Source organism: Oncorhynchus mykiss, chromosome 6 (genome assembly GCF_057628025.1).
Source record: "Oncorhynchus mykiss isolate SJ-2025 chromosome 6, ASM5762802v1, whole genome shotgun sequence".
NCBI lineage: Eukaryota > Metazoa > Chordata > Actinopteri > Salmoniformes > Salmonidae > Oncorhynchus > Oncorhynchus mykiss.
In genome coordinates, this window is record NC_143027.1 from 44489595 (window position 1) to 44508314 (window position 18720).

An 18720-nucleotide genomic window follows, 5' to 3' on the forward strand; every position below is an offset into this window, starting at 1 on the left:
TAGAGCAGTGGTTCCCAACTCCAGTACCCCTAACAGTACACATTTTTACTGTAGCCCCGCACAAGCACACCTGATTCAACATCAGCAGGGGGTTTCACACTAACGTAGAGAGTAATTCCCTGAATGCACTTGAAGTCACACTATGTGGTTTAGGCAGATTAACATATTCTGCTGCAACTTCAAACAGCCAGTTACGTTGTAATGTTGTGATGAAAGTTAATTAATTAGCTTTTTTCTCCTTCTAGGTTGTCAGACCTGACTCTTCTTCTGGGTCATCTCCAGCAAGAAACAACATTTGCATACTTTGACAAAAAACACAACGTTGACACTCGTTTCACTTTTATCTGATGTTCTTTTGATGTGGCTGGCAAGAGGGTAGATCCATAAGTGCATTTTTATGTCTGCCTTTCTAAGCAAGGGAGGAAAAAACTCATAAGCACTGGAAACTGTCATAGGGAATCAGTGAAGACAGACCCTTTATTCCTAGACAGGTATATGACATTGCAGTCTTACCTTGTCCTCCCTCTATGCTCAGCATAACAAGAAGTGATTCTCTCCTCCCACATCTCTGCTGTCATTTGGTAAAGGTTGATCACCTAAAAAACAGAGGATAGGTAGTCACAACAATCACTCAAACGTTTATGCAAAATATATGCAGTACAATAACAGAAACGTGTTTTGTACATGTGTTCCAGGAAATCCAAGGAAAACGTTATTTAAAAAAATAAAAATAAATTTACCCCTTTTTCTCCCCAATTTCATGGTATCCAATTGTTTTAGTAGCTACTATCTTGTCTCATCGCTACAACTCCCGTACGGGCTCGGGAGAGACGAAGGTTGAAAGTCATGCGTCCTCCGATACACAACCCACCCAAGCCGCACTGCTTCTTAACACAGCGCACATCCAACCCGGAAGCCAGCCGCACCAATGTGTCGGAGGAAACACAGTGCGCCCGGCCCACCACAGGAGTCGCTGGTGCGCGATGAGACAAGGACATCCCTACTGGCCAAGCCCTCCCTAACCCGGACGACGCTAGGCCAATTGTGCGTCGCCCCACGGACCTCCCAGTCGCGGCCGGTTACGACAGAGCCTGGGCGCGAACCCAAAGTCTCTGATGGCACAGCTGGCGCTGCAGTACAGCGCCCTTAACCACTGCGCCAGTGGTTAAGCCACTGCGCCAATGACGGTAACGTTATTACCGTCATTGATAATGTCCTTACCATTTCTGACAGAAATTAAAACTACAAGGTTACTACGATGGTGCTTATGTATTGCAGCTAAAAGACTATTGGCAGTCACTCACCCTCTTTGGTAAGAGTTCCTCTTGAGCCAGAAAGCCTAGTCTGTGGACATTGGGGTCATAGTCTCCATACTGCAAAGTCAAGAGAGCAAAAACAGTTAAAAGGTAATGGTCAGGCCAGGATAACAGCCAATAGAGATAATATGATAGTATATCTCTATCCTTTTATGAAGTTTATGATGTGATAAAGTCACAGTCGTAAGATGAGAGATGAATCGGTCAAAATTAACAGGGTCAGGGCTTCCATCAACACACAGACTAATTTACTTGCAGCACACACACACACCCCTTCCTGGTCGTCAGGAAATGGTGACATTACATAATGTCATTAAGATATGGTTCACAAATGAGAGAGGAATAACAATGGACTAGAGAAGGGAATGTCAAATACCTTCAGTGGTGACACAAAAATTACCACCCCCGGGCTAGAGAAAACTGTGGTAGTTCCTTTATAATGCAGTGTTTGTTTATGTGTGTGCGCGCGTGTGTCAGGAACACAGTTTCAGGACTGGTACAAAAAGGCCAAAGGAAATAGGTATAAAATGTGTGTATGGACCAGAAACTGATGGGACCTGATGATAACGGCAGGTAGCCTAGTGGTTAGAGCGTTGGGCCAGTAACCGAAAGGTTTCTGGATAGAATCCCCGAGCTGACAAGGTAAAAATCTGTCGTTCTGCCCCTGAACAGTTCCCCGGTAGGCCATCATTGTAAATAAGAATTTGTTCTTAACCGACTTGCCTAGTTAAATAAAGGTTCAATTTAAATAACAGCTACTGACCATTTAGCTTTCATCAGTTGGAACTGAATGTGAGTTTCTACCTAGTAACTAGGGAATCATGGTTAATGGCAAATTCATCAACATTCAGAAAAAGGACACAGTAGTAGTTTTGGAAGTGTGTTGGATACTGTTGGTTGTTGTAGTTGTATAGGAGGTTGTGTTGTTACTGTATTTCAATTCTAAACCTTGAATTACATTAATCTAATCAAGACATTCAATTGACAAGAATCCCTTTTATATGCCAATTTATCAAATCATCGATGTCAGCTGCCAGAGCAGACTAGTAATAACTGGTCGATCGTATCTCAGACCAATTCTGTGTATTGTATTCTACTCACACAGTGGGGTTACATTGCAGGCTGCCTGGTGTGTCACACTCTCACACCACTCGCTACCATTCTTTTTCTGCTACCCCTGCTCTACCTACAGCCAGTGAGTGGATGCCTGGCCAAGCAACTTCCTGCGTTTTGTTTTTAAGCAGCAGTTGCTTGAAACTCCCTGTCAACATGTCTCTGGAGCGAGGTGCCCCGCTGAATACCAAACACGAGTCTATCCTGCACTGCCTAGCAGGATGATACTTTAGCCTACACAAATACGCGCATGCACATACACACCAACAAATACATAAACCTTTCTGCTTCCTATAAACCCTTTTTCAGTCTACCCTCCTTCAATCGCTCTCCATCTCTTGCATGTCAATTACGCTTTCCACTGCTTATGATGTTCAGTGGTATCTGCTGTCATTGAAATCAGACTACAGATCTTACATCTAAGTCTGTACGATTGCCCTTAACGCAACCTGCCTATAGGTTAAACCATGCCAGTTAGAATCACTTGTCTTTCCCCCACTCACTTCGCCCTCATTTTCTTCATAGAGAACATCTCATTCCACACACACACACGTGGGGGGTGGGGGAATCGATGTAGTTACATATCGCAATATTATTTTGACTCCCAAGTATCGATTTGTAAATAATTATAATATTAAACAATTTCAGGGACACAAAATGCTGAGGGCCCAAAAAGGTGACACTTTGTTTTTTGCACTGAAACATGCAAAAATAAATCCCTGCTAGGGGGAAATGCATGTTTAAACTAATTAGACAACAAAGAATATGATCTACATGATCAGTCTCGGTGTGTAAAATAAAAAGTGGTTAATGTGAACCTAACTCACAGCTAAAAAAAAATGTAAAGAAAGCAATCCAAATGTTCTTTGTTGCCTAGACCTACTGCAAATGACACTTAGGTCTTGAGAAAAAAAACAATACACTAATTTGCAATTAGCCATGACAGCCTTTATAATAGAACGCTTGTGACCACACATAAATATTGCACTTGAGAAAAAAAAAATACATCTTAAAGTAGAAATAAAATGAAACAAACAAGCATTCTATTTTTGCTCTATTATAGTGGCCACTATAGTTGACATTGATCAAGTGCCCAAGTCTACATGTGTGCAAACATAACGTTCACTGAGTAAAAAAAAGTATAATCCTCCTCACACACATTACTGTCAAGATCAACACAACAAAAACAATATATTTGTGCTACACTGCACATTATTACACTGTACACTTTCTGCCTGTGGTTCTACAATGTGCCAACAAAAGTGAGAAAGAGGGAAAGTGTGTGATGTTACTTTCATCTCAATAGTGGCATATAGCTTAAGCCAGGCCCAGCTCCTGGCAGCTACACTTGATCCCTGAATCAACTTGTTTAACATGCAATGCCTCATTTTCACCTAATTATCTCATCCTCAAAATGAACCACATACTGTAGAGGGAAAACATTAGTTAACAGAAAGTGGTTGGATCATTAGCTAATTAACATTTCACCGATTGCCAGGGTCCAGTAAGCAACTAACACGTTATAATTTGAGGAACGGCAAGGAGTCTACACCGAGGTATACACCGAGGTAACGACAGTTTCAGGTTGGATATTCAACGAATATTCGCCTGTAGTTTTCCTTACGTCCACCAACAGCAGTTAGGGACCGTCAACATAGTGACAAATCACATTTTTCAAATTTCAATAGCTCTTTAACCATTACTCCTAAAACGTTCAAAACTGGTTGTAGCTAACCCGATGGCATAGACACATATTGCACACACTTTTTTTTGTCTAATTACATCTCGCACTATTTTAAATTATTTATTTACATTTTCTAATTTCAATAGCTCCTTGGTCATGTGACTAGTGACTTCAAACAAGGTTCAGAATGTACACTCAGTAGGCCTACACATTGCACACCCTTAAGTTTGTCCATTTTCATCTCACACGTTTTTACATTAAATTTGTAAACATCCATGGTCATGTCACCACTTTGGATCCTATTCTTGGACAGTTAGAAGACACAATGCGTCAATGCAACAAACAAAATAATTACTAATTATTGTCCACGAGTAAGCTTAACCTTGTGGATCTGTGGGTGTTTGGGCCAATAAAGTGCCAACTCAATAAAGTGCCAATTTTACCACTGACGGGCAATAGTTTTTAATCTAAACCAGACCTTATTTTACTGGAGTACACTAACCCTTAATTGGGGCTCTTTTCTTGACACACAGTAGCAGTTTACCAGATAAGAAGTCAAGAAGAAGCAGTGCGGCTAGGTTGGGTTGTGTATCGGAAGACGCATGACTTTCAACCTTCGTCTCTCCCGAGCCCGTACGGGAGTTGTAGCGATGAGACAAGATAGTAGCTACTACAACAATTGGACACCACCAAATTGGGGAGAAAAAGTCAAGAAGATCAGAAAGTAGATTGTAGTAAGGGTGTATTACGTTCTGTGCTGGCCCCATTGTCATATCCATTCTGGATTCTGAGTGGTAAAATCATAGCTGAATAGGGTTGGATCCTATATGCTACTTTTATTATTCTCCTGTAAATGGTTCAGTACCTATAATTTAGGCTGTGTGTAGAATGGGGCATAAAGGAAATTACCTCTACTAGATTATAGTGATAAGGAAATCAGAATAGTGTTTTGGCCTGTGTATTCATTTGCCTATAACTAATCAGAACTCCATTATGTTTCCATAAAAAAAAGAGAATACTTTCAAAATGAGAAGATCCTGCCATGGAAAAGACGACTGGGTGGACATAAAGTGGAAAGGAAGGGAAATAACACACACCATCAGCTACGGGGTCTTTAATGCAGGTTTGATTAGTTATATTTTCAATAATGAATGGTTAGCGGTTACGTGACAAAACTCTTATTTTATTTTTTGGTGTAGATGGCCAAGGAAGTTGCACAGGATTTCCCAACATCCCCTCCCAAATTGGTATAGAACCTTCACAAAAACACATGGAGCAACTGCGAAAAGAAATGGCTGAGGATATACTAAAAATGTCTGGTATGTAATGACATTTAATTCAAAGTAAATGTAAATTCTTTATTTTTATGTAGTTGTGTGGGACAACCAAATGTTCAGTTCATGCCTATGATTTCAGAGTTCAACAAAGCCAACAACTGCTTCTTGTGTGCCACTGAAAGAATCTGGATGTGGCCCAAGGACTGACTGGGTTAGTAACTTAATTTAACATGTTTATAATCTTTTGACAACAGTGACGGCATGTAAGGCATTTTATGATATAACACAGTGGATGGCTAATTCGTCATACTGAATTGATATTTGATATTATTTATAACGTTTTACGCTTTGTTTTGTTTTAGATAGAATATTTTGCATGCCAACGGTGGTTCCATGTGCTGTGCCTAGGAATGGAGACAAAAGAGTTCAGAGTGAAGAACACAAACTGGAAGTGCTGTGAAAATGTATGCTATACCCTATCCACACTGAAGAGGCTCTGAAATGTACATCAACCAGGGATAAAGAGAAAGTTAACACTGAAATGTTTTGTACTTATTTGAAGTAATGTGTCTGTTGACATGTTGGAAAAGATTAAAAGGTCTACAATTTCTGTTTAAATTTGTCAATATTCCATTTTTATTAATTGATTTTCTGGCCACCATTACTGTGGTTACATGTTCAGTATATGTAATGACCAGCAAACCCACTGCAGCCTACCTCACTAGCTCACTCTAACATGACTCTCGTACTTTGCCCTTTTCCTTTATGGTTGATTTTAACGATGAAAGGAGATATGTCTCTCTCCTATTGTGTACCGCTGTTAAATACTGTGGCAAAAAAAAAAAACTGGGAAAATAGGTAATTAGAACTGATTATTATAGATAAATATTAAAGTGTTAACACTGGACTAAACCCCCTAATTGTCAAACTAATATGAACAATAACACTAATATTAACAGTTGTACAACAATATAGAAGATACATGACTAGAGGTTATGCAATATGGGTGTATATCCACTGCATGCTTCTTAGGTGTGTAATTGACATGACCAAGGAGCTATTGAAATTTAAAACTTATGAAAAATGTACATTACACTGTGTGATTTTACAGTACACAAACAGGAGTACAATATATAAGGCTAGTCAGTGGGCATTCTGAAGTTTGTTTGAGTCCAAGTCACATGGGGTGGCATGGTAGCGTGGTGGTTAAAGCTAGTAACCGAAAGGTTGCATGTTCAAGTCCCCGAGCTGACAAGGTACAAATCTGTCGTTCTGCCCCTGAACAGGCAGTTAACCCACTGTTCCTAGGCCGTCATTGAAAATAAGAATTTGTTCTTAACTGACTTGCCTAGTTAAATAAATAGTAAAAAATAAACATGACCAAGGAGCTATTGAATTTAAAAAAAATTGGTGTAAAATCAAGTGAGACAAAAATGGACAAACTAAAGGGTGTGCAATATATAAGGGTAGTCAGTGTACATTCTGAACCTTGAAGTAATTTGGTCTCATGACCAAGGAGCTATTGCAAAATGTAAAAACATGAGATGAAATTGGACAAACTAAAGGATGAGCAATGTGTAGGCCCGCTGAGTGTACATTCTGAACCTTGTTTGAAGTCAGGTCACATGACCAAGGAGCGTAGTCAGTGGACATTCTGAACATTGTTTGAGTTAAGTAGGTCACATGACCAAGGAGCTATTGAAATTCGAATGTATAAAAAAGTTTGCTTTGTTTACGCTCCCTAACTAATTCAACTAGGAATAGAAAATGCATTTCCCACATGTTTATTAGCTTTGGAAAGCGAATTCATGTCCAAACCGTGAAAATAAGATCTGTGCAATGTTGTGGGCAATTTTTCCAACATCATGACACTTATTTGGAATCTGTGGCTCAAGTGGTTTGAAATCGCGAATATCAAACTTGAAAGTGCCTTTACCTCGTTGTCGTATACCAGTTAATACTACAGCGAATTTGTTAGGTTAATGTTAGCTGTCTGACTTTATTAGCAAGCTCATTTTCACACCATAAACTCAATTATTTGATCAGATAAGTTTCAGATCTCTGGCTAGCTAACGGGGAATTCGAGTCAGCTAGCAAGATACTTAAACTGTGCTAATACTTGTTCCACCACACTTTCTCCACCACCTCAACATTTCCAAATGGCAGTAGTTTTTCGGTTACAGCTCATGAAGTACGCTTCATCATCTTCTCACCCCCCCGTCTCCGTGGTCAGGCTTCTCACCTAACGTTGCCTCTTCGTTATCGATACTGTAACTGGCAAGCTGACTTTACAGAGCACACGCTGATGCTGCAACTAGTACATTTGTTGGCTCTTCATTCTCAGTCGCCTGCTTCTCAGAATTATGTTAAGTAAACGATTGGCTGAGCCCTGGATACAGCCAGTATTGCGCCAAACGCGCGTCACTCGTTTGCTTACAGCCAGTAGAGATTTAACTCCCCACAAAAAAACTTCTCATCGGAACTAAACAAATCACGTAGGTCAACTATTTTAGATTCAATATAAAAAAAGTGACTAGTTTGCATCCCTGAACAATGTTTGTTTTTTGCTAGGTAGCGTTGGTCAGCTATACCTGTGCCAAAAGCCAGGTATTTTTCATTCAGTGGTAGCTTGTACTACATGGCAGATCTAGAAACTGATTAAACAGCATGATCATTACACATTGCACCTTGTGCCTGGGACAATACACTCTAAAATTTGAATTTGTGTCACAACACATGTATGTGAAGTCAAGAAAGTTAAGCAGATAAACTAAAAGACCATCAACTTGGACTTCTGATACACTGAGAGCATGTTACCGTTTCTGCCATGTCCAGTTCAAATGATCTGACAGGAGAGAGCTGGCCTGATGTGATTTGTGGATTAGAGATGGGATGTGTCCCAAATGGCACCCTATTCCATATATAGTGTACTACTTTTGACCACAAACATATGGCCATGGTCAAAAGTACTGCACTATAAAGGAAATCTGGTGAAATTTTGGACACAGGCTTGGTCAACAGTCGTCCTCTTTCACCCCCAGGATTCTAAATTGGCATTAGGTGGTGACGCGTGGGTACTCAGCCAACAAGCCCTTTGAGATGAATCAGTAGTTTCTCTGGAGGACCTCTGTCAAAAACTGCAACTTGTTGTTTAAGAGAATCCCTTTTGGGGGAATCTGGAGACAGACAGGTTTGGGGGGATGCAATCCTTCAGCAGAATGGTGTGGGGAAGTTCATTTGGAGAGTCTTTCTTTGCAAATGACTCCCAAGGCTTGCTGTCAGGAGGGTCTTTGAGCTTGGCACTGTATTGTTCAGCAGGGCTTTCAATTAATTATAGACGGATAAATGGATGGATAGACTGACAAACAGACAAGTGCATGGAATTGACAGATGGATGTGTGGACAGACAGGTTTATTGATTGCAAGAGGAGAAAACAGAGTTAGTGATACAGACCTTGGCCTGGACGGCATAGGAGGCCAGCAGCACCGAGGCTTCAGGAGGGCAGTAGATCTCCTCTTCCAGGATCTTATTCTTCACCTGAATGGAAACAGAAGAGTGACAAAATCTGACCTAGAGTGTAGAACTCTTCTCTTACTCTTCGGATCAACCCAAAAAACTACTTCAACTAATTACCAGTAAATTAGTTGAATTTGAAAAACATTACATTTCCTCAATCTACTACACACAATACCTCATAACGATAAAGCAAAAACAGTTTTTTTTAGACATTTTTGCAAATGTATAAAAATAAATGACTTTTATGAAATATCACATTTATATAAGTAGTCAGACCCTTTAATTCAGTACTTTGATGCACTTTTGGCAGCAATTACAGCCTCGTGTCTTCTTGGGTATGACACTACAAGCTTGACACACCTGTATTTGGGGAGTTTCTGGGGGGGAGCGTTGCTGCACAGCTATTGTCAAGTCTCTCCAGAGATGTTTGATCGGGTTCAAGTCCGTGCTCTGTATGGGCCACTCAAGGATATTCCGAGACTTGTCCCGAAGCCACTCCTGCGTTGTCCTGGCTGTGTGCTTAGGTTTGTTGTCCTGTTGGAAGGTGAACCTTCGCCCCAGTCTGAGGTCCTGAATGCTCTGGAGCAGGTTTTCATCCTGGATCTCTCTGTAATTTGCTTTGTTCCTCTTTTCCTTAATCCTGAATAGTCTCCCATTCCATGCCGCTGAAAAATCTCCCCACAGCATGATGCTGCCACCACCATGCTTCACCGTAGGGATTGTACCAGGTTTCTACCATAAAGGCCTGATTGGTGGAGTGCTGCAGAGTTGGTTGTCCTTCTGGAAGGTTCTTCCATGGTTCTAAACTTCTTCCATTTAAGAATGATGGAGGCCAATGTGTTCTTGGGGACCTTCAATTATGCAGAATTGTTTTGACAATTGACAATCCTGTCTAAGGAGCTCTAGGGACAATTTCTTTAACCTCATGGCTTGGTTTTTGCTCTGACATCCACTGTCAACTGTGGGACCTTATATAGACGAGTGTGTGCCTTTCCAAATCATGTTCAATCAATTGAATTTACCACAGGTGGGACTCCAATCAAGGATGATCAATGGAAAAAGGATGCACCTGAGCTTAATTTCGAGTCTCATCGCAAAGGTTCTGGATACTTATGTAAATAAGTATCCAGAAGTATTTTTCATACATTTGCAAACATTTCTAAAAACCTGTTTTCACTTTGTCGTTATAGGGTATTGTGTGTAGATTGATGAGGAAAATGTTTCATTAAATCAATTTTAGAATAAGGCTGTAACATAACAAAATGTGGAAAAAGTCAAGGGGTCTGAATACTTTCCGAATGCACTGTACAACCCAACTCACTTTTTAATTTAGAAATACTTATGTAAATATACAGTATTCAATCGTGTTACAAGCAATTGAATAACTTCACTGTTATCCAAGACATTTAATTTGTTCAATAACTTGAGATAATGTTTCAAAATATTTTCTTTATACAAGACTTTCGCATGTAGAAGCCACAATATATAACCAAGGATTGGCTACTTTAACATAGTAAGCTTATCAGGCTCTTTTTTAACACTACAGATGCTGGCAGTGAACAAGTTTAAGTTTGACTATACCACAGCCTTATTGAATACTCATTTCTAATTGGCTAGAAGGCCATTCTAGAATGGACATTAAAAGCAGATAACGAAGGAGTGGGTCTGTAAATATCAATCTATTCGAATGAAGGACTGGGTCGCATCTCCAGCAACCAAAAGATGAGAAAGTATTTATTTGCTTATAAAAAAATGTAATATCAACGGGGGGGAAGTATTTCTACCTGTAAATGTGTGCTTTCATATTGTTTTCTTTGGCAACTGTGGTATAATTATTTCCAAGATAATGTAGAAGGTCTGCGTTTATCCCGTACATTAAGGAATACAATAGACCACATTAACTGGAATGACACTCACTCTCACCGGGTGGCCAAAACAAACAAACTGAAAGCCACGCCCCCAACTCTCCATATAAGCTGCTATCGCTACATTGCCCCACCGCTATTCAATGCGCATGAGGTGTTGAAAGCAATTTAGAAGCTGTCATTCAATTCCAAATATCACATTGATCTGTCGAATTTGTTTTCAAATCGGCATGGGGGGTATTTTATTTATTCGTTATTTTACCAGGTAAGTTGACTGAGAACACGTTCTCATTTGCAGCAATGACCTGGGGAATAGTTACAGGGGAGAGGAGGGGGATGAATGAGCCAATTGTAAACTGGGGATTATTAGGTGACCGTGATGGTTTGAGGGCCAGATTGGGAATTTAGCCAGGACACCGGGGTTAACACCCCTACTCTTACGATTAGTGCCATGGGATCTTTAATGACCTCAGAGAGTCAGGACACCCTTTTAACGTCCCATCCGAAAGACGGCACCCTACACAGGGCAGTGTCCCCAATCACTGCCCTGGGGCATTGGGATATTTTTTTAGACCAGAGGAAAGAGTGCCCCCTACTGGCCCTCCAACACCACTTCATACCATATATACCGGGGTATTTGGAAAAAGCAATGGGATAGTTTTTCAATATCGACAAAAATATATTTTATTAGCATTCTGGTAATATTGACCTTATACAGCCCCACAGTGGAGGTGTCATAAAACCTAGCGGTCAAACAGGAAAATGGTTCCAATCGTTTTCCACCTTTTATTTTTCCCATAGGGGATTTTACAAACACACATAAGGTCTAGCTTACCCTGGCGTGAAGTTCTGTTTCGGACAAGGTGACTTTTATAAATATTGTAGCACGCTCAAGGGTGTGGGGTTCCACGCCACCAAGTTCAATAACAAAACATGCATCAGCAGCACAATGGGGAGTTTATTAGAGATATTGGTACACTGGGGAATTCACCAATCACCTCACAGTCCACAAGCCGTTCTCGGTGTCCGTTCCGTTTTCCAGGGGTAATCCTCACACTCAGGTCCTCAAGCCAATCCGGTCCGGTATACAAGGGGGTTGGTCCGACAGTCCAGGTCACAACACATAGTTCTCTCACTCTTCATAACGCGCTTGGCTCTCTCCTACTCTGCCCCTTTGTGCAGGCTGCTTCCTCCTTTATCCCCAAGCACTCCCTGGCTTAACGACCTACAGCCTCACCTTGTTGGGGCAAAAAGTCCATATAAGGTTCGGGGGTGGAGCCAGCGACCTGCAAGATATCTCCCCTCAATTACCACTCCCCTCACCTCTCCCTGCCGTCTGCCACACATCCCCCCCCTCAGCTCCGACCGGGAGGGAGGGGCGGTCCAGCTCCCTAGAGCATCCCTCCTGGAGAGGGCATCGGCATTTCCATGGGCTGCGCCTGATCTGTGAACGACAGAGAAAGCAAAGGGCTGTAAGGATAGGAACCAGCGGGTGACCCATTTACTTATTCTGTGACATCCAAACCAGTGGTGCATGGTTCATTATGAGGGTGAAGTGCCGTCCCAATAAGTAATACTTCAGCGTTTCTAGCGCCTACTTGATCGCTAGACATTCTTTCTCCACTGTGGAATATCTTTGTTCCCGTGGCAACAGCTTCTGGCTAATGTACATGACTGGGTGTTCCTCACCTTCTTGGAGCTGTGATAGGATGGCACCCACCCGTTTTGGATGCATCGGTCTGAACCACCAGTGGTTTGGAAAAGTCCGGTGTCACCAGCACGGGTTCAGAACATAGTGCTCCCTTTAGGTCCTGAAAGGCTTTCTGTCTCCTCGGTCCACTTCACTTGGGCGGGCAGACGGGCTCCTAGTCAGATCGATCAGGCTGGCTAGGGAGGCAAAGTGGGGAATAAATCTCCGGTAGTAACTAGTCAACCCCACAAAACGTGCGTACCTGCTTCTTGGTGAGGGGGCGGGGCCAGTCCTGAATCGCCTCCACTTTCTTCACCTGGGGTTTGACACATCCCCTCCCGATTGTGTACCCCAGATACTCAGCCTCCTGCAGGCCGAGCCAACATTTCTTTGGATTTGTTGTTAGCCCCGCCTTCCGTAAGGCCTGCACTACCGCGCTCACCTGGTTTAGATGCGTCTCCCACTCACTCCCATGGATCACAATATCATCGATGTATGCCGCCACGTACTTCCAATGGGATAGGAGAACCCGGTCCATCAACCTCTGGAAGGTGGCCGGGGCCCCATGCAGCCCAAAGGGCTGCTTCTTATAATGGAACAGTCCATCCGGGGTGGCGAAAGGAGTTTTCTTCCATGCCTCGGGAGCTAAGGGCATTTGCCAATAATCCTTTGTCAGGTCGAGCGTGCTGATAAATAGGGCTGTCCCTAGCTGTTCGATCAATTCATCAATTCGGGGCATGGGGTAGGCGTCAAACTTTGAGATTTTATTTACTTTTCTAAAATCATTACAGAATCGAATGGTGCCGTCTGGTTTTGGCACCAACACTATTCGACTCTTCGATTATATCAGCTTCCAACATTGTTTTTATCTTGGTCCTGACAGCCTCTCTCCTTGCTTTTGGTATGCGGTATGGGTCTCAACTTCACATTTTTTCCTGGGTTCGGTGATGATGCTGTGCCAGATCGGTGTGTCCTGGTTCACTGGAGAACACATCCTGGTTTCGGCCGACCAACTCCCTCAGCTCCTGCTTCTGGACTTGGCTCAGCTGCTCCTCCATTGTCACCTCTGCCGGCTCGGTCTCTGTGGTAGCCTTCTTCGGGGAAATAGAGTAGAGTACATCACGTGCATTCCATTTCTTTAGCAGGTTCACATGGTAAATCTGGGTCAGATGCCTACGTCCCGGCTGTCCTGACCCTATAGTTGACTTCATCGGGCCAAAAACATATATTCTGAGGTGGGGACCAACACCAACACTTTGTCCCCTGGCTGAAAGTCCCTTCACTGTGCCCATCTGTTGTACACCCTCTCTTGGGCCTCCTCGGCCTCCAGCATGTGTTCCAGTACCAGGGGCCACAGGGTTGCCATCCGATCTCTCATTTCTCCCATGTACTCCACCAAGGTTCAGTGGGGCGACCAAAACTCCATCAACTCCACCAAAACAGGCAGAATGTTTCAAACAGGGCATTATCCTCATTTTCACCATTATTATTCCAAACACATAGTGTGGAAATATATATAAAACACAGGAAAACCAATGTTTTTGACTGCACTGGGCCTTTAAAACCTAATTGATAAATGCGATTAGTTGAATTGGATAGCAGGGAGACCATTGTAACAAATCTCATCTCGCGTGAAGGGATAAGGGAATTGGGGATATGTCCCAAATGGCATCCGATTCCCTATGTAGTGCACTACTTTTGACAGGGCCCATAGTACTCTGGTCAAAAGTAGTGCACTACATAGGGAATAGGGTGCCAGTGTGTCAGTACTGGGAAGGAATTCCCTTCAAAGTATTAGGGCAGGGGAGAAAGGGCACTGTTAAAATGCAGTACATTGATTCCACATGGCTGAATACAATCAGAGAGGGACAATGGGAAAGTGTATTACTGAGAGTGCTCTGGACTGAGAGGGCTTTGGCTCTGGTGCTCACCAACCATAGCAGTCAAAGGAACTAGATGTGAAAGTTTGCCCTCTATTGGGAGTCTGCCTGAAGAGACCCGTGATATAACTTCAGAGAACAGTAATGTAGCTGCAGGTGTATTATATTGCTCATTTCAATGGGATCACTGGTCAAGTAAGTACATGAGCGCACACGTGGAGTATTATTACATTGATGTACTAAGTGCCTAAAGAGATAAATGTATGTGCATAGTGTTTCAAGATCTGTAATATACCTGTATGATTCTCACAGAAACATTTGAGAGATTTCTATAAGTTAACTGACCAAAATTCCCCTAGGTATTTCTGAGATGATGAAAAACAATTTAAAACATTCTTTAAAACCTGCTAGCGAGGTGAGGCAAGCCACTGGAAAGATTGCCAACACATAAATCCATCTGTAATCCATCAGCATGTTCAGCATGTTCTGAGAGGCATGTCAGTTGGATTTGAAGTGTACATGCAGGACTTGGAAGAAGAAGTGTCTGTCCCAAATGGCACCCTATTCCTTAATTAGTGCACTACTTTATAGCAGTGTCTTGATAGGTGTCAATTGAGAATCCAAACCAGATTTTCTTAAGAGGCGGTCCAAAAGGGAAAAATGCATGCTTGTTCAAAGATCCTAGATGAAAAGTTTTGAAAATGAGAGGCTTTCATAATGTATCTCCAAAACGATTAATGATAATATCAGTGGAAATTACACTGACAAGAGCTACTCTCTTGGTGGCCTACTCCCATTTAAAAAAATAGCCTAGAGTTTTTACAGTGAAACATATGGATTGAGTTGATGAGAAAGAATGAGTGTGCCATGCATAGTCACCTGTAGGAAGAAGAGATGCTGAGTGATGTCCTGAACCAACTCCTCCTCTGCGTTCTCAGGGTAAAACTTGGCCAGGAAATTAAGGGTGATTGGTTCCTCCTTGGACACATCGTGGTCCAAAACCTGCAACAGAGACCAAAACAACATGGACAACTCAATTAGTCAGACAGTTTCTTGCCAGGCTCCTGACATCCCTAGATGTATGGCTGGTGAAGAAGACTACATCTCGATTCAACTCACAGTGTTCACAAACAATGTAAGGGACAGTGAGTACCAACCAGCACATCAATCTACTTCAGCAAGTCCATCTGTTGCTGAGATTTACCTTCTTGTCCATCTTGATCCAGGCTACAGTGTCTTCGACATCATACTGGAACCCGAAGAACCACGTCTCTCTCAGTCCCAGAGCCCGGCACACCAGATCAAAAAGATCTTTTCCCTTCCATTTGACCTGAAAAACAGGATAGCAGCGTGATAAATATGGGAATAGTCTCATGATGTGGGTGGAGTGAATGATTGACAGAGCAAATAGCATCTGCCGAGGGCAGTATGAAATAAAGCAGAGGGTAAGATAAGTCATAATAGTCATGATGAGAGTCATGAGAGGCGACAAATGCCTTTGCTCAGGCTGGACATAGACAGTCCATCTTTCATAAGCAGGGAGCCGCTAAAAGTATTTCTATAACTATTCAGATCAAAGAGGCATATCAGATGCACATTCATTCTCAATTAAAAATGCTTTCATCTCAGATTGTTTAACTTTAAAATGCACCAATAGAACTTTAACAGTACGCCAATTCAGGCTGAGCAAGAGAGAAAAGTGCCTAGGATATCAGCTCAATATGAGAAAGAAATTAAGGACAACTGAAATACAGTCAAGGTCAATTTAATAATGTACTTCAAAAATGCAAACACTCAATAATTACTATTTATCAAGCACATCATTTATAAAATTATCATCCAGGCACAGACAGTAATCTGAGCGAACCTGCAATTGATGTTCTGCAGGTCTGTGTTATTAGCAATTTCCAGTTCAGGCTCCCTCACTTGTTAAGTACTGATGGCCTTTCCAAGTTATTATAAACATAAGTGCATTCTTAACATAGACTAAGGCAATGTTAAGTTGACTGTTATGTTAGTCAATTGCACTACAGTGGCTGAAAGGCAAAGGACTAAAAGTAATCTAGGCCTATTCTATACTGTACATCTGCATAGGTATTATCCTAAAGCCTATAATTTCTTCTTTAGTTGGATTCGAGAACAACATCTACATTTCATTACCCTCTTTTGGTTAATGAATTGTATTGAAGTGATCTTAAAAAGAGTAACACAGAGGTTATCTATCTGCATACTGTTGTTTCCTCTTGAGCCTAATATGAAGAAAATATCTTGCAGATGTTACACTGTGAATGATTATTGCATTACATGGTTATTGTTTTTCAATTACATAGCCTACTAAGTTATTGCTATTACACAGGTAGTTTCAAATGATGTAGTTACTGTAGCCCAGTGTTTCCCAACTCCAGTCCTTGAGTAACCACAACAGCACACATTTTTGTTGTAGCCCAACTCACCTGATTCAACTCAATGAGGGCTTGATTATTAGTTTACAAGTTGAATCAGGTGTGCTTGTCCAGAATTGAGAAACAATGCTGTAGCCTATAGGGTCAAAGTAAAACAGGAGTGTCAGCTGTGTTTGAAACAGATTAAACTGACTGACACCTGTAAATTCTAGTGTGTCCCAAATGGCACCCTTTTTCTTATGTAGTGTGCTACTTTTGATCAGGACCATCTGATCAAAAAGAATGCACTGCATAAGGAATAGTAGTGCCATTGGGACATAGTCTGAGGGATAGCCAAGAAGTTCAGGGTGATGTCATGCTGTTGAGTGAATAGAAGAAAACCATTTTATTTAACTAGGAAAGTCAGTTAGGAACAAATTCTTATTTACAATGACGGCCTACACCGGCCAAACCCAGACGACACTGGGCCAATTGTGCACTGCCCAATAGGACTCCCAATCACAGCCGGTTGTGATACAGCCTTGATTCGATCCAGGGTGTCTGTAGTGATGCCTCAAACACTGAGACACGGTGCCTTAGACCGCTGCTCCACTTGGGAGCCCGCAAGCAACGACATTATTCATGTTCGTAGCAACTAGGCTACACATTGACACATACAGAAAGGGAGCACACACCTCACAACTGAATTCCATGTCTGCATCCATTGTGGTGATCCTGACATTGAAGTTCTTGGCTTGTTTTCTTCTCAATGAGTTGAGTCCCATTTTAGCTGCTAAGGCACTTGCCATGTTGACAAACCCTCAATTTGTTTAGCTAGACTGACTATAACGTTAGTTATAGCTAGTGTACAGGTATAATGTGACGACAACAGGTGCACACAATGGCGTCATAACAAGAATATCATGTGCTTTCCCATTCTATTCGTAGTCTTTTTTAGAGGCTATTTATAATAGTCTAATAATAATAGACTAATTTACATACTTTATATTCAGTGTAATCACAGTTCTGCGAGTGGGGAACCTTAGGGTTGCGCCAAAACATTCGCAAGCTAACTTAGCTAATTTAGCTTTTTAGCTATAACTTCAGCAATTTACTGTAGCCAGATTTGTAAATCTAGATTGGTAAAATATATTCACTATGGCATTATCCAACACATTTTACTTCCAGTTGTGCTATTTGGATAACTAATTGGCTTGATATAGCGAGCTAGATCGCCTAGCGAACTTTCGGATGGGGAGCTTCACCTGTTTTGTAAACATACCCACGCGCTAACTCGTAAATTCGGTTGTTTCATACTCGGAAACCGGGTTCCCCGTTGAAACAGTAATTTCGTCCTAAAGTAAAGTATCCTCGCACTAATGGAAGGTGATGTATGTCTTCTGAAACCTTTTAATTACAATAACAAAAAATCGGAACCCCATTAGCATACTATGCTAGCAGCTAACTAACTTCCTCATTCATTGAGGGCGGTCCTAACATATCTAGCTAGCTGTAATCAGAGATAGAAGAGGAAGTGAGACACCCCACTCGCAATAGTTTTTTTTGGGGGGGGAGGGGGTCAATGTAAGCCAATTAACTAAGTAGACCAGACCCAGCTGCTATTGCGTTGGTGTCTACTGGAGATACACCCAATTAAGTAGACCGGAACTTACATTTTTTTTTCAATGGTGAGCCTGAGTGACCAATCTTCATTTACTCACCATCTTTACTGTAATGTGAATATTCTTCTTTGGGTTGTAACTTGTGCATCCAGCGCCATCCTTTGGTTAAAAAATGCCAACAGATGAGAATGACATTGATCACACTGATATTTTGTGGCCAACAGTGGGCAATATATGGGCAGTAACAGAGTCATGGGTTCACTTCAGTCAGTTTGCAAAACATTTTTATTAGTAGTAACTTAAGTGTTAGTAGTAACTTAAGTGTAAGTACAACGGTAAAGACAAAAGCACTTAACCCAAAATGTTGAATGTACA

At 41.7% G+C, this 18720-nt stretch overlaps 1 protein-coding gene across 2 annotated transcripts in view; it reads right to left on the reverse strand.

Annotated features, from left to right (window-relative positions):
* Positions 1-18456, reverse strand: part of nf2a (NF2, moesin-ezrin-radixin like (MERLIN) tumor suppressor a) — a 79124-nt gene extending 60668 nt beyond the window's left edge. The window contains exons 1-7 of one of the 2 annotated variants that reach the window (XM_021606584.3): positions 17419-18382; positions 15547-15672; positions 15222-15344; positions 12096-12216; positions 8845-8928; positions 1305-1373; positions 514-596 (exon numbers count right to left, since the gene is read on the reverse strand). In XM_021606584.3, the coding sequence (XP_021462259.2) occupies positions 514-596; positions 1305-1373; positions 8845-8928; positions 12096-12216; positions 15222-15331 (467 nt within the window). In that variant the 5' untranslated portion in view covers positions 15332-15344; positions 15547-15672; positions 17419-18382. Of the gene's footprint in view, positions 1-513; positions 597-1304; positions 1374-8844; positions 8929-12095; positions 12217-15221; positions 15345-15546; positions 15673-17418 lie in introns of both variants that reach the window. The other variant, XM_021606583.3, reaches the window with a different exon arrangement.
* Between the last annotated feature and the right edge of the window lie 264 nt (positions 18457-18720).